This window comes from Stenella coeruleoalba (assembly GCF_951394435.1).
Source record: "Stenella coeruleoalba genome assembly, chromosome: 8".
Classification (NCBI taxonomy): domain Eukaryota; kingdom Metazoa; phylum Chordata; class Mammalia; order Artiodactyla; family Delphinidae; genus Stenella; species Stenella coeruleoalba.
In genome coordinates this window covers 54,073,517-54,089,335 of record NC_137154.1, presented here as the reverse complement: position 1 = coordinate 54,089,335, position 15,819 = coordinate 54,073,517, and the positions used below count along the sequence as shown (strand labels likewise).

Genomic DNA, 15,819 nt, shown 5'->3' with positions numbered 1-15,819 from the left:
GGCTCCAGGACTGCATCTAGAGGCAGTACCTTAGGGGTCAATGGGCGCATTTCCATTCTTGATGCTGGGGGACACCGCCCCCCCCCCACCCAGAGTGGGAAACTGGCAGGGCTGGGACTGGTATCCCTGAGGCTTCTAGAGGCTCCGAGGTGAACTGACTTAGCCTGTGCCACAGCCGGTTACCGGGCCCAGAGTGCCACCCCCGAGGCCCTGGTCTCTCCTCCTGGGGACGACAGGGAAAGGGCACAAATGGCAGGATGTGAGTCTTGGAAGCAAGGGGGAGCCCAGAAAGGGGAGAGGGGAGAAAAGTGCAAAGGGGCCCTGCTGGGAGGCTGGACATTGGGTCCATTCACGCTTCTGCCACTGTAGGACCTCAGAATAGCATTTTTCCTTTCCTCGGCCTGAGTTTCCCCATCTGGCACATGAGGAGGTGGACTAGAGTTTTTTCTCCAGTCCTTTCTATAAAGTTCTATCCAGAGTTCTAGGGGAAGAAAAAAGGATGAAGTAGCCCTCACATGCCCAGAGCAAAGAGAGGGCTGTGTCGTAAAAGAAACCCATGCCTGAGTGGCTGGACCTCTGCCCCGCAGCACTACCTCCCGCCCGCCCTCCTCCTGTCATGGGTCAGGTTGGTCCAGGCCTCAGGGAAGGCACTTTGGGGACAAGTAGGGAAGGACAGCAGGGGACTGCTGTCTGGTTTGGCATCGAAGACCCTCAGCTATGGTCTGGAGAGCAACATAGACAAACGGGCAAAATCTTGCTCCTGGGTGTGGGTCCCAGGTTCAAAGCCTCTCTTTCAATGATGCTGCCACACAGGCCTACAGAGTCCCTGCTGGCATTGGCACGTTAAAATATAAATTACCCAGGACCCAAGGGAGCCCAGGGCAAAGTCTGTTACATGGCCCCAGGCCACACCATTCGTCACAAGGTATCAGAGCCCCCAGCAGCTAATTCCTGGGTGTCTATGCAGTGCAGGGCCACCTTGGGGGTGGAGCCAGGCTGCCTGGGGTAGGTGCCCTCCCGCACCAGGCGCCGGCACTGCACGCCCTGGCCCACGCTGATGCTCTGCAGCGCCGGGAGGTGGAGAAGCAGCTTCTCGGGCAGGGGCACCAGGCCCGTGCCTGACAGGTCCAGCTCCTGCAGGGAGCCCAGGCCTGAGAACACCTCGGGTCCTGCCCACTTGAGCTTGGGGTTGCTTGACAAATCCAGGACCTGCAGGCCCTGCAGCTCACGGAAGCCATAGGGCACCAGCTGGGGGAGACGCTGCAGGCTGCCCAGCGACAGGTGTGTAAGGCCCGCCAGCCCCTCGAAGGCCCCTGGACCGATGGCCGCCAGTGGGTTCCCGTCCAAGCTCAGGTAGCGCAGGGGCAAGTCCCGGAGGTCGGGCACAGTGTGGAGCCGGTTCCAGGCCAGGTTCAGGCTCTGAATGGTGGGCGCCGGCAGGCTGGCCCGCGCGGGGTGGGGCACGAGGCTGTGGAGGAGGTTGTGCGAGAGGTCCACGTGCAGCGCCCTGCCCTGGCTGTGGGTGGCGAAGGCGGACACGGAGACCTCGCGGAGCCGGTTGTGGCTCAGGTTCACGTCGCTCAGGGGCGAGCTGGTGAAGCTCTCGGCGGGCAGCGCGGCCAGGCCATTGTGGCTGAGGTCGAGTGACTCCAGGTAGCGAAGGCGGGAGAAGGCCGTGGGCGAGAACCTGGTGAGCAGGTTGTGGCTGAGATCCAGGCCGGCCAGCGTGGTGTAGCCCGGGCCTGCCAGCACGGACTCGTTCACCGTCTCCAGCCGGTTGGAGGACAGGTCCAGGTGGGCTGTGTCCAGGGGGATGGGCACGGGCACGATGTGAGGGCCCAGGCCGCTGCAATCCACTCGCGTCAGGCTGAAGCTGTCGAAGAGGCCAAAGGTCTCCACCTCACACTGGCATCCAGGGAAGCAGGGCCGGGTGGTCTGGGCCTCACCGGCGGCCAGCAACAGCAGCAGGGGCCACAGCATGGTGTGGGCTAGAAAGAGAGCCACAGGTGAGGGCTGGCGCCAGGCACCCCATACCAGATGGTTCTAAGCCACCCCATAAGACACCAGCTGATGTGTGTAGGCACAGCTGCAAATTGCCACCAGCCCCTTAGTGCCCCCAGACGCTTTCCCTGAATACCCCTCCTTATATAATTTCTAGTCCCTATTCCTCTCTGGCCTTAGTCTCCCCATCTGTATAGTAAAGGGGGTTAGGCCAGATGGCTGGAAGCAGGAGAACCCTTCCTTAAATAAGATTAGCAGGTGAAAGTGGGCCTGTTCTGGTTGAAGTGAAGGTGAGGGCCTGGAGCCTTCCTTGGACGTTAAGGAACCCAGCTGGAAATGCGCTGGACAGGATGGATCTACAGCTTAGGGGCTAGGGTACTGCATTTACCTCTGCTGAGCACATGCGACATGCTGGGTGCTAGGTGCTGGGTGCTGTGCTAGCTGCCTCCCTGCACGGTCCCACTTAACCCTCACAACCACGAAAATTGCAAGGCAGCCATGCTGTCACCACTTCACGAAGGGGGAACTGAAACTTAGAGAGGTTCAGAGAGTCATGCACGGTCACAAGTAAGTGGGAGTGAACCCAATGGCGTACACAGGAAGCATGGCTCACTGTCGTGGTTCGGCCATGGTCACAAGTAAGTGGGCGTGAACCCAATGGCATACACAGGAAGCATGGCTCACTGTCATGGTTCGGCAGTGGCTGAGCCATGCCTGAGACCCGCACTCCAGCTTCCCAGACAGAGGCCTCTTCCTGCAAGGGGGGTCTGCAATGACTGTCCCCACCTCACTGCTTTTGTGGGTAACAGTTGTTGGGTCCACGGTCCTAAGCCCTCTCACCCGGCCTGGCCTCCAGAGGCAGGATCCTTCATTCCAGTTGGGGACCCTGTGCCAAGCCCCTTCCCCCTTGCCCTGCCCTCACCCCCAGCAGTTAGGGCTCTTACACCTCTTTGGCCCTTCCTTTAACCTAGGGCAGGCAGCTGGGCTGGTTCCCCCATTATACAAATAAAGAGATAGAGGCTCAGAGAGGAAAAGAGTTTTACCCCAAACCAGTAAAAAGCAGGGCAGGATTAGAACCCAGGCCCGCTCAGTCCCAATTCCTCTGTTTTCATCTGCTGCCTCCAGCAGGATTGGCAGGAGAGATGGGGTCCAAGAGGGGCTCTTCCCACCGACACAGGCTACGATGCAAGCCACGCCTCTCCCCTGGCTTCAGTTTCTCTCCCTGGACGATTGTAACAGCAGCTACCACTGATGCTGGGCACTCCATGTACACTGTCACCTCCGGTCCTCACACCCAGGCGCGTCTGTAGCCCCTCGGACAGTGGTGCTCGCAGGAGGATGCGAGAGAGGGTTGAGCAGTGAAAGCCTCTAACTGGACAGGCTGTGGCTACACGCTCCCTCTGCACAGCAGCCACTCAGCCCGGGAGATAGAAGGCACTAACTAAGCCTCACTCTAGCAGGTTCTTCAGCTCTGCACACTTGCCCCCCTGCCCCATCCTCCCCCCACCTGTTCCTCCCCCTGGTCTTCAGGGAGGGGTGGGCCGGGGACCTGCCCACCTTGTGGACAGGGGGTGGCTGTGGAGGGAGCAGCAGGATAGCATTACTAGCCCTACATGAAACTTTAAAGGGGCAGCCACTTGATCTGCACTTGGGCTCGGAGCACAGGAAGGGAGAAGGGGCGCTATTCTCCCCTGCCCCCCTATGTGGGCCCCTCCTCTCCCGCCCCTTTCTGCTGTAGAGTCCAATTTGAGGATTAAACCCGGCCCAGGTGCATCCTGGGCTTGGTCCCAATTGAGGCAGGACAGAGTGTTCCAGTGTCTGGAACTGAAAGGAACATATTAAGTTACCTCACACCCCCTTTGTTCCCCTGGTGAGCTTCTCACCGCAGAGGTTCATTACCACCTAGGGCCTCCTCTTCCCTGCTAAGCTGATCTGCCCATACCCACCCTTCCTGGGGTTTAAACAAACACCGAAGACACACAAAAAGGCCCTAAGATTACCCTTTGGTTCCCAAAGGTGATTATACAATGTGCCTCTTAAATGCCAAATGGCCCCTTATGAGCTCCTGCTTATGTAACACAGCCCAACTCTCCCCCTCCCCCCCTAGAGAGGGGGCCTCTCAGGCCTCGGCTTCGTCCTCTGTACCACAAGGCAGTATTTCCTGCCCTCCTCACATACGTTGACGCAACTCTCACTGTAGTGCAATGCAAACTGTGAAGAGCTGTGCACACGTGCTGAGTGGTCACCACTGAGCCACGGAGGCAATGGTGGCGACAGCTGATACAGAGGGAGCAGGAGTGTAGATTGAGACCCGCCTGGGTCACTGTGCTTGTGATGCTCCCAGGGCACCGTGGACAAGGTCTCTGCTCAGCCCTGCACAGTGGACACCTCTCCCTGGGTCCCCATTCTGTGCTAGGCCTGGACGTTAAGTGGAAAGTGCTGACAGTGACAGAGCCTGTCCTCACTAAGTGCCGGACACATGTTCCCTTATGCCATCCCGTCACTCCAGGAGGTAAGCAGCCTTCTGTCCATGTTACGGTGGAGGAAACCGAGGATGGCGAGAGGAAGGTAGCAGAGCCAGGAGGTGAACTCAGGCCTTTGTAACCTCGTCACTGGCTTGGTTCAGGTGGAACGTGTACTTCTGTGTGTTGCTGGGGAAAGAAGAGCTACGCATCCGGAGTCCTAGGGCCACGCTCCAGCTGCCATCGGCCGCTGGGACAGGTAGGTACCAAGCTTTCTAGTACTCAGTGGCTCTGGGGCTTTCCTGAGGTCACAGCGGAGCTCAGAGGCCTCACAGGGCCGTCCAAGGCTGTTGGGAGAGGAGAAGGAAGAAATCTCTGAGATGCCTCACAAGTTTGGCCCCAGAAGGGGGCAGAGGCAGAGGTGTGGGCTAGTGGTCTTTGAGGGTCAGTGCCCCTGTTCTGCTTAGAGGCAATGTCCCCTTTGGGGTAACATAAGGAGGGGTGCCTTCATGTGAGTGTGTCACGAGACGCTGGGGTCTGGCATTGCTGCTTGGAGCAAAAGATCCAGCAGCCAAGGGGAGGGCAGAACTTTCCCAGGAGGAAACTGAGGGAAGATAAGGAAATCCCCTGCCGGGGGCACAGCCCCTGATAATTTCCAAAAGACCTTTGCTCGTTTGAGCTGTGAGGGCTGCAGAGCAGTGCGTGCAATCCCTCACTTTAGTGATGAGGAAGCTGCGGCCCAGAGAGCATGCAGTGACTTGTCCCTGGGTCCTCAGTGAGGTGATGGCAGCCGATGCTCAGGCTCTGCCTCCTGACTCCAGGACCAAGCTTTCCAGCCCACTCAAGACGCCTGTGGAATCTCCCAGGGATCTTATGGAGTCAATAAAAATAATGCTCAGAAGCGTCTGCAACCTCATGGAGGAGGGGGCTGATGCCATAATTCTAGAGATGATCATAAGGAGAAATTGCATGCTAAGAAAAGTGTAACTATGCATTAAAGAAAAACCAATGTAAATCGTAATTTTAGAAAGTCTAGAAGAAAATATGTCAACCCAGTCGTGGTCTTTCTTTAGATGGTAGAACTCTGAGTGGTTTAACCATGTCTTAATCTCCTTTTCTCCTCTTATTTCCTCTCTTATAGTAAAAAATATCTATAAAACACACTGAGTGATGAAGCTTCCTAAGAGGACTGCCTCGCGGCCATCTCTGCTTTCTCTGACCTTGGCTAGCCACAATTTGAGCCTCAGTCTCCTCATCTGTAAAAGAGAGATGTTAAGAGCTGTCTCACAGGCCTGTCACGAGGATGAAACATAGTGGTGGGAGTAAGGCAGGGTTCCCAGCACAGGCGAAGGGTGCAGTGTGGACCCCCTGCCTCCCTCCACAGATGGGAGCGGGTGGGGTGGGGATAAGTGGGTGGGCCTGACCCCATCTCTCTTGCTCCTTCCTCCAGCAAATATGTATCAAACATGACAAAGCTCTTACCACTGCCCTGCTGCTGGAAAGCAGTTCTTTCCTAGGAAGCCACACTATGACTATGTTGTTTCTCAACACGGCTGCTGGGTCTGGGAAGGGATGAGTAACGTGAGTTCCTCTTCACAAAAACCACTAGCCTCAGCTCCACGGAGAGGAAAGGGCTTCTTAGAGAGTGAGAAAGCCTTGGACACCAACTTGCAGTGTGAACAGGGCAAGTCACTTTACCTGGACCAATTCCTTCAGCTGTGAACCTGGGATGCTAATGATGGTCCTATCAGGCTCAGAGAGGATGGCTGTGAAGATTAGACTGAGAAGACCAATGCCCCAGTAGAGAAATGAGGCCTCAAGTGGTAGAAGCCACATAATGGAAACACTGTACCTTTTCATTCTACCTATAGTACCCACAGCCACTGCAGACATTATTAATCAACCACAGCACTGAATCGCTAAGTGCAAGGCAGTGTGCTAGGCCCTGTGAGGTGTATGTTGGGGTCGGGGTGGGAGATCCCAGGGCCCCTGTCCTCATGGGGCTTACAAATCTGCAACGGGGACAGGAGAACAACTCATATCAAGATCACTGGCACCTGCCGTAGACCCAGGAGATCAGGACTCTAGTTCCAGATCTGCTACTAACTGTGTGACCTTCACAGTTTTCTTTCTTTCCTGGAGCCTCAGTTTTCTTTTCTGTGTAGTAGTGACTCTGCCTCCCTCCCTCCCTCTGGGACCCTGTGATCTACCCTCGGGAGAAAGGGAAAGGCAGACAGGTATTCACCATGGAAGGCCAGGGAGGATCTCTGGCCCAGGATACATCACTTACTTTCCAAACCCTGACCTGCAGATAAAAGGCATCTGCTGATCAGCCAGGTTATAGAACACAAGGGCAGCAGGACAAAGGCTTAGTAACTGCACCCACCCCTGGTTAGGGGGGTATAGCATAAGGTCCTCTGGGCAAGGGCCATGAGCTATTCCTTGTTGGGCCCACTGTGACTCTAAGGAAAGTTTACAGATGGCCCGTGAGGTCAAAAGAGTCAGTGGTGTGGCCCTAACAGGCCCCAGGCAGGTCTCCCCACTGCGACACTCCAGACGGTGCTATGAGAACCTCTAAAACAGCTTTGGCTACATCATCGCCCCTCTCAAAAACCTCCTGACTTCTACTTTACCACAGAAATCAAGTTCCCTCTGGCACAGAGGTATCTGCAAGTTGTCCCCACCTTCCTCCCTCCTTCGGCTGAACTCCCCTCTTGATTCGAACCTATGGTGGCGGCCTTTGGACAACTCTCAGCCTCTTCTCATACTTTTCCAAACTCAGAGAATTCCAGGGCTGGAGAACTGGAAGGCCCCTCAGAGATCACGAGTAACTGAGGCCCAGAGATGGTCAGTGATTGCAAGTAAACGGCAGAGCAGGACCCAGGACCTGGGTTCTGATGCCTCACACTATTGCAGGACTGCCGCATCCCCAGGCCTGCCCTGGCCCTGCCAGTGGAACAAAGCCCGTTCTGTCCACTCAGGCTCCTGGGCCACGCCCCCCTCCTTTCCTTGCTCCCCGGGCCGGGCCTCTCACACCACACTATCAACACACCTCCTTCAGACACACACTCGGTAAATTCTCTGCCTCTGCCGTTATTTACCCGCCCATTTCCTGACTTGAAGTGCGAGCAGCTTGGGGCAGTGACCCTGCCTTCTTCACCTGTTCATCCCTTCCCCTACCTGGGGCCACAGCCAGGCCTGGCAGGCCCGGCAAACACGCTGGATGAATGAAGAGCCCAGAATTTAGAGTCAACCACGGGACTCAGACCCGGCTGTGAATTCAGCTCTGTACCTACTAGCCTTGGGCACGTCTCAACCTTGATGAGGCTCCGTGTCCTCAACAGGGGCGACAACACAGGGTTGGTGAAAGCATTAGGGGACAGCGTGTGAAACAGTCAGCTCGACTGCCACACCTTGAGTGCTGAATGCATGGTAGACAGTGATGGTGATGATTTATTAAGCTTCCTGAAGGCAATGACTGTGTTATTCTTTGCTCTGTTCCTCCCTACCCAGCTACCCAAAGAGGTGTCAGCACCCGGCGGGTCTGTGACTACCTGTGCTAACATCCTCTGGTCACCATGCTGGTGTCTGCTGACAAGGCCCCGACCTCCCTCCTCCTCTGAGGAGGGCTCCCTGGGGTTAGGGATTCCAGCTCGGGCCCTCCTGGCTCCAGCTGCCTGCCCGTGGTGCTGCATCCCAGCATCTCTGGCCCCTAGATTTGCCAGCTCCTCACCACAACTTCAAGGGGGAGTCCCTGGCCAAGGGGCGAGGTGGGCAGGGGGCCGAGCTCCCACCTGAGACGGGCTCTGTCTCCACCGGCTGCTCCATGCTGAGATGCCTCCAACCCTACTTATGTTCATCGTGAGCTCCCTCAAGCTGACGCCAACGAAATCCCCAGGTGGAAATTCCATTAACGTCCTGGCCCCCAGTGGCTTAGTCAGTTCTGGAAACGCAAGGCAAAAAGAATGTCAGGGCCAAACTCCCGGAGCCTTGTGGGTCGGCTCCCCCAACAGCAGCTCTAACGCCGCACATCTGTACAAACACGTCAGCTCGCCACGCACTTCTACAGCACCATCTCGTTTCGGCCTCACCACAACCCTTGACCGTGGGGATTACTGTCCCTGTTTTGCAGACTGACATTCAGCTGAGGAGGAGAGGAACCAGGTCTCAAACCTACGTGTCTGAGCTCCAAATCCAATGCTCCTTGTATGGCTGTGCCCCAGCTTACAAGTGGGCACGTGTGGATCGTGCTGGACTATAATTACACTTACCTGTCTGTCCTCCTGTGGGCAGGAATGGGGTTAGGTTCCCTTTTATGTCCTTGGCCCTGGGTACTGGGTCTGCCACAGAGCAGGTACTATATGAAGATATACCAGGCATTTAGAATACTACCACCTCGCCAAAGGATAGCTCTCAACCTTCCCAATGCCTCCTCAACTCTTATCTGTTCAGTCACCCTGCAAGATCAGCAGGTTACATGGCATTGTATCTATTTTACATCTGCGTAGAGACCCAGAGAGGTTCGGTGATCTGCCCAGAGTCACACAGCCAGTGAGGTCAGAGGCTGGACTCAGAATCCAGGCGTTCTGACACCAAGGGCCTAGCCTCCTCCATGACATCATCCCTGGAAGATAATCTACAGGGAAATAGACAAGGCTCCCAATACTATTTTCTCCATTCTGAAGCTTCGCAAGTTCCCTTCGGTCTGAGGCATGTGTGGACACACGGGCAGGCAGTGTGGGGCAGAGGAAATGGGTTTTACGGTCAGGCACACCAGGTTCCAGCCCCACCATACCTCACCTGCCAGGAGGCCCTCTCCCCTCTGAGTCTGAGTCTTCATCTGTAACATGGTGAGAAACCTAGTACTGCTCCCAGCAGGCCACTGGGATGATTACACAAGGTAAAGTGAAGACTCAGCCCTGGGCCTGGCACACACTGGTGCTCACTGCATGTGGGTTCCTGCCCCCTAATGGGTGATTTCAGGGGCCAGGAAAGAAAAAGGAGCCGTGACACCAGCAGACCTGAAAGCAAGGCAGGGGCAGAGGACAGAGAAGACTACGAAATGGATTCTTCCTTGGATTGTCTCCCAGTGCCCCACCCAGGGTCTCGCTTGGGCTACAAGTACTGACCAGGCTCTACCAAGGAAGTTGGTAAGGGAGTTTGGAAAGGTCGCAGAGGCCAAAGCAGGCTGAAAGAGTTGTGTCACCTGTGACAGAATGAGACTCAGCAGCTACCCCTGGGTGGGTGGCTCACTGTCTTCCCCCACCCCCCGCACCTTGCACTGGTCAGGTTCAGGAGACCTCCTGGCCTGGATTGCTCCAACAGCCTTGTTCCTGGTCCTCTGCTTCCAACTGCCGGCCATGCTGGGCACCAGAGTACAATCCCGACAGAAGACCGGGACCCCATCACTGCTCCTGGTTTAAAACCTATCCTGCAAAGACAGCTTGCCAGTCTAGAGGCCCGTCTTGCTCATCGGGCCCCACATCTCTGCACAGGCTGATCCCTCGGATGAAGATGACAGAGACACCCTACTTTTCTTTGTTTTCCATGCAAACTCTCACTCATTCGATTCAAAAGTCACCTCCATGTATAAGTATCATGTCATCTTCAAACAGTGACAGTTTTACTTCTTTTCTGATTTGGATTCCTTTTATTTCTTTTTCTTCTCTGATTGCTGTGGCTAAAACTTCCAAAACTATGTTGAATAACAGTGGTGAGAGTGGGCAACCACATAGCTGATTCACTTTGTTATACAGCAGAAACTAACACAACACTGTAAAGCAACTATACTCTAATAAGGATGTTAAGAAAAAAAAAAAGTCACCTCCTCTGTGAGGTCTTCCCAGTCTAACCTGCCCGTCATCCAGTAAAAGGTCACCCTCTCCCTGGGCTCCAGTGGCCCCGTCAAGATACGACACACTGTGCTGTGTGGCCATCTCCAAATCTGACCGTCCATCTCCTCTCCTATGTGGGGCCTGGCCATGCGAACGGGATAAGCCAGATGAGTGAAATGTCCTAGGCAAAAAGCTTCCCTCTGCTTAGGAGAGGGTACCAGTGGTCCAAGCTGGCAGGATACTTAGGGCTTTCCCGGGGAGGCGGGGGCGATATCAAGTTTCGAACCATAGTAGATGCTGGCTCTGCCTTCTATTGTCAGGGCAATCCAACAAATGTCTGCATGATGTAATACAGACTACAAATCTCTTCTCATTTCATTAGCACATGTAATTCATTATCCTATTGAACATTCACAACAAATCAGTCAGACCAGAATTACTAACCTCATTTGAAGGATGAGGAGACTGAGAATCAGAGAGGTAGAGTTACTTGCCTAAGGCCACAGAGCTAGGAAGCAATGAAGTAAGTGAAAATAAGTGAAAATCTCCTTCCGACTCTAAGAGGCTGGAGCACTTAGCCTCCAGATTGGTCTCCCAGGCTCCAGCACCACCCACAAGCCAGAGGAAGGTTTCCTAGAATTACCAACCCCACCCTGTCATGCCAGCTTAAAAAATCCTCTAGCAGCTCTCCACTGCCTAAATCCCAGCTCCTAGGTCTGGCATTCAAGGCCTTCATATTTGGCCCCTGCCTTCCTTCCCAGCCTCAAATTGAATTCCAACCCTCCCTCTCCAACCTTGCATCTGACAGTCCACAATGCTGAACACCCCTGCGCTGTTTCAGAACATACAGAGCTGGGCAGGGCAGTTCCCTCTGTGGGAGATACCTCCTGCCTCCCTCCCAGGTGTATTCACCTGGCTTCCCCAGCCTGCTGCTTTCCAGCCTTCCCTTCCTGGGCTGCAGGGGCTCCAGCCCACCTTACTTCATCCCTACCTAACTTCAAAGCCACCTTCCCTCTCCCTCTTCAAAAGAGAAAATTAGTGCCTGGGAATTGGTCAAGTCAGAATGGAGGTGTTAAATATCAAAGTGTTTCCAGGTTCTAGGATCTCAACCAGTCAGCCGGAACAGGAAGGGAGGAGAGAGGCTGTCAGCACCTGCCTTTCTAGAAGGGAAACTGAGGCCCAAAGAGGGAAAGGAAAGTGCCCACGGTGAGGCGAGTGGCTTGCGCCCATCCTTCACGTCTGCAGCATCAAGCAAAATTCTAGGTTAAAGACTGGGGTGGGTGGGGGTAGGGGCAGGGGAGGGAAGGTGTTAAAGGGTTATCTTTGCCACCCAGGATCAAAAGGAGGCTCCCGGCAGCCTGAGCCCTCCTTCTCAGGTCAGACCTGAGCTCTGCAAGTCTGGACTTATCCGAAGGGTAGAGCAGGCAGGGAGGATCAGAAGCTCCTGAGTCACCCCCTCACCCAGGCCAAGTGTGGGCGGGCACTGCACCTCAGGCCGTCTCTGCCTGCGTTGGTTATCGCCACCGCACGCTCTGCCCCGCGAGGGAGTTCTCACCCACTTCCATTACAAGGTGACTGCGGCTCAGAGAGGCTGAGCAACTTGCCCAGTGCCATATTGTGGGCCAGTGGACATCCCATTCGAAACTATAGTGTGTGCAAGGTTCCTCCTCCCAGCAGCCCAGCTGGAGGTCCCGGGAGCCGGCGCCGCGGGCAGCCGTCGTTGCTTTCTCACCTACGGGATTGGAGGGCTCGACACCCCTCGCCCCCGCCCCCCGCCCGGGGCAGGATACAAACGGAGAGCGGATCTCAAAGCGGAGCCGGGGGTTAGTGGCTGGCCTCTCCGCCAAGCAGACACATCTCTCTCGGTCACATACACTCTCTCCGAGGAGCGTGGGGCGGGCACCACCAGCTGCCCGCCCCTCTCCTCTCTTCAGCCCCCGATCGGGGGCCAGGACCGGCTGCTTACCTCTCTCCTCCCAGCAGGTTCGGCTGGCGTGTGCGGCGCGCTCTGCCCAGCCTCGGCTCGGGTCAGTCCTCAGGCGCTGCCGATTGCCCCACCCACCAATCCTGTCCCATCCCCTCGCGGCTCTAAGGACCCCTGGAGGTGAATGAGGGGAGGGCTGCCAGAGCCCCCCGCCCGGACTGCAGGGGGGAGGAGGACGGGCGCTGTTGCCGAGGAACCCGGAGAAAAGTTTGAAGCCAAGTCTGGGCCCGGGTGGACAGCAGGGGAGCGAGGAGTTGGGGCGGTGTCTGGCTCTCGGCGCGCACATACTCCACGGACACCCAACCCAGACACGTCGACAGGCACAGACCACGTACGCGGACACAACGATGCGCCCACCAGCACTCACAACCAAACGCGGGCCCACGAAACGTGGACACAGGCGCAAAACAGCCTCCTCAAATCACGGACATTCAAAGGCACAGGCAGATGCATGTCCCCGGACCAAATTCACAAAGACCCACAAACGCGAGATGCACGTGTCCGCACAAAGCCCCCAGAGGCGCCGGCCCACGCCCACGGCCCCCGGTCACAGCCTTTGTCTCCTGGAAGCCCCCTTCTAGGTCCGGGTTCCTCACTCTGGCCGAGTCCCGGGCGTCAGGCCGCCGCTGCCGACGCCCTGGGTCCAGGAAAAGTTGAGGGGCCCCGGCCCCGCCCCTGGGTCCAGCGCCGTCCGCTCGCGGGATGGAGCTGTGAAGGTTGGGGTGGGGGGGCTCCTGTCCTTCGCTCGCTGCGCGGACTCCCACTCCTCCCGGGGACCCGCACCCACCTGGAAGCCTGCGCCGCAGCCGCCTCGGCACGCTCACCCAGGCGGCCCGGTCGCGGGCCCTCTGGCCGGCGCTTTTCTCAGAGCGGCGCGGCCCGCCCCCCGGCCCTCCGGCCCCCGCCCGCCGCTGGGCGCTCCCCGGCCCGCCCCGCGCCCAGTGGCGGCTCTGGCCAGCCGCTGGGCGATTTAGGGAGTGTCGCCAAAGTGCCGGCCTTTCCCGGCGCGTTCCCCGCTCCGCCCCCCGCCCTCCGGCGGAGCCCTTGCCCAGCCCGGGTTCCACCATAGGGAGCGTCTCAAAAGTGCGCACGCAGCTCCCGCCCACTTCAGTCGGCCTTGCTCCCAGCTTCTTGCATCCCGGGTCCCTGCCCCCTTCCGCGGAGCGCCTGAGCCATCTCAGCAGATGGCCGCACGGTCGGGAACATCTGGAGGTCGCTGGAGTGTGTGTGTGTGTGTGTGTGTGTGTGTGTGTGTGTGTGTGTGTGTGTGTGTGTGTGTGTGTGTGTGTGTGTGTGTGTTTGTGTTCAGAGAGAGAGAGAGAGAGGCAGAGAGAGAAAGAGATTGGGTGGTGAGGCTTCCCTCTTCTCGAGTTCATCCCCCCGTTTTTTAAAACGGGTGACAGAGGTCCAGAGACGTTAGTGAGAGGGAGTCCAAGAATCTGAAGCAGGGAAAGACTGGCTGAAAGACGAACCGACAGAGAGGAGAGAGCCAGGCTTGGGCAGAAGAGCTGGCAAGAGAGGAGAGAGAAAGCAACAGACTTTTTTGTGTGTGTGTGGAGGGAACCATCGACTTCTGGTTGGATTTCTAAGAAGGGAAACTGGGAGTGTGACTGACTAGGCAGCAGTTTTTAAGTCGATTCCTCCCCCCGCAGCCCATCCTCTCTCACCCCTCTTTATGGTAAAAAGTGCAGGAAAGCATCGAAAAAACCTTTTTTACATGGGGGTTGCGGGGAGAAATTGCCTGGTGAATGCATTCCCTAGAAGGGGCTTGGGAGGGTGGTGAGTTTGAGTCTCCTTGTCCACACACCGAGATAGTGTGGGGTGAGGGAGGGGACAGTTCTCAGGCACCCCAGAGGTATGTGGCCTGGGGGCTGAGGGAGGTTTTGGCCTTGAACCCTGGACCTCCCAAGAGCTTTCGTGCTGTGCAGAGATTGGGCAGTGTTCCCCTTGCAGTGGCCCAGACTTGCACACCCAGTCTTTTTGCTCCTTCTTTCCTTATTACTTTTTTTTTTTAATTAAAAAAAGTTGCTTGGCCGTGTGCGTATGTGTCTGCTCGTCTGCCTGGGGAAGGAGAGGCAAGTAGGGAGGAGGGGAGGTAGGAGTAGAGGCCACTACCCTAGGCCTCAGGGCAGCAAAAACAAATCTGCCTCCCAGAGAACAAAGTGCTCTTGCAGGTCCTAGCTGGCACTAGTCTGTGTGGTTGTGTGATTGTGGTGACTCTGCTCACCTGGGCCGAAACCTGGGAGCCCTGCCAGATAGGGAGGTGCAGGAAGAAGGCTGGGAGCCCCGTCTTATCAGTTTAGGACAGGGAAAGCTCCCCTCTCTCCTTTCTGTCTACCATTGTCCTCCCCTAATTAGAATCTCAGCTTCTAGAACTGGGAGGCCACCAGCTCAGATGTCTCATCCAACCATCTTTGAAATTGCACCATAGGCCCCTTTGCACCCTGTCACCTCCTCACAGTCATGCTCAATAAAGGGGCCGTTGAGATTCAACTCTGCATCCCCTAGTGGTTCTCTGTGCATCCTGGGGCCCTCGGGAGGGGTTAGAGCCCTTCCTGCTCTTACCTACCAGCCCAGAGGGGAGAAAGACCCGAAAATCAGTGCTTGGTGAGGGCCCCAAGCTTGGACAGGGTTCAGGTTCCAGCCCTGCCACTTACCAGCTCTGGGTAATCTTAGGGAGGTTACTTAACCTCTCTGAGTTTCTGCAACTGTAAAAGAGCTGTTGTGAGGGAGGAGTAAACAGTAACTTAGTAAAGCATTAGTCTGGCTCACAGGAAGCACCATTGTGGGCTGTTACTGCCATTTTTATTACACCAAGTTGTCTCCGGTCAGGGATGGGGTAGAGTCCGGAAAGCTGAGCAGGCTTGGGAGGGGAGGAGACAGAGGAATGGTCACCTAACCCTCTGCTGGGCTGGTCCACCTGCCGGCTATGTCGGAGGGGGAGGGGGCTGTCTTTCAAAGGAAACCCTGCCCCCCTCCTTTGCCCTGGCCTGGAGAATGTGGTCCTCCCCTCCCTTGTTGTGGAGTTGTGGAGCGACGGTCAGGCTCAGCATCTGAGCAATGGAGGTAAATACTCAACTCCCAGGGAACTCAGGGATGCTAACTCCCACTGCCTTTTGTCTGCAGGCGCTAGCCAGCAGGGCTGGAGGCCCCAGGTCCCTCCAAAGGCCTGTCATGTAACAGAAGCGTGACAAACAACCCTTCACACCTTGGCTGGTGGCTGGCTATAGTTTCAGAGTACTTCTACATTCATCATTTCCCTTGATCTTCCCTAAGTGGGAGGTGGCCTCCAGGGATTTTGGATTGGGAATCTCCATCAGCCCTCTTCCCCTCCCCCACAAGGGTCCCTTGGCCTCCAGTCTCCCCCTCCTGTCTGCTGTCCACACTGCAGCAAAAATGACCTTTCTAAACTGCAAAGCTGCAAAATGTATCATGACACCTGCTTAAAACCTTTCAATGGCAAAAGCCAAATCCTTAGCTTGGCATTCAAGGCCCATGTGATATGCTCCCCTCACCCCTACCTCTTCAGCCTCATTTC

General features: G+C 56.3%; 1 protein-coding gene across 2 annotated transcripts; it reads right to left on the bottom strand.

Moving 5' to 3' along the window:
• Nucleotides 1–626: 626 nt before the first annotated feature.
• TSKU (tsukushi, small leucine rich proteoglycan) lies at nucleotides 627–13,324 on the bottom strand. Of its 2 annotated transcripts, none has more exons than XM_079929536.1 (2): nucleotides 13,069–13,324; nucleotides 627–1,988 (listed from the first exon to the last, which is right to left on the bottom strand). In XM_079929536.1, the coding sequence occupies exon 2, from the start codon at nucleotides 1,978–1,980 to the stop codon at nucleotides 919–921; it is 1,062 nt and encodes a 353-aa protein (XP_079785662.1). In that variant the 5' UTR covers nucleotides 1,981–1,988; nucleotides 13,069–13,324; the 3' UTR covers nucleotides 627–918. The 2 variants fall into 2 exon arrangements, with proteins under 2 accessions (XP_079785662.1, XP_079785661.1); XM_079929535.1 differs by lacking the exon at nucleotides 13,069–13,324 and adding an exon at nucleotides 8,258–8,567.
• Nucleotides 13,325–15,819: the final 2,495 nt, after the last annotated feature.

What these genes read in the sequence shown, in the direction of transcription:
- TSKU (XM_079929535.1), bottom strand. Translation starts at nt 8,291, where the DNA reads ATGGAGCAGCCGGTGGAGACAGAGCCCGTCTCAG. An exon ending in GGAGACAGAGCCCGTCTCAG is followed by an intron (nt 1,989 to 8,257) that starts GTGGGAGCTCGG and finishes CTCTCTTTCTAG; the next exon opens with CCCACACCATGCTGTGGCCC.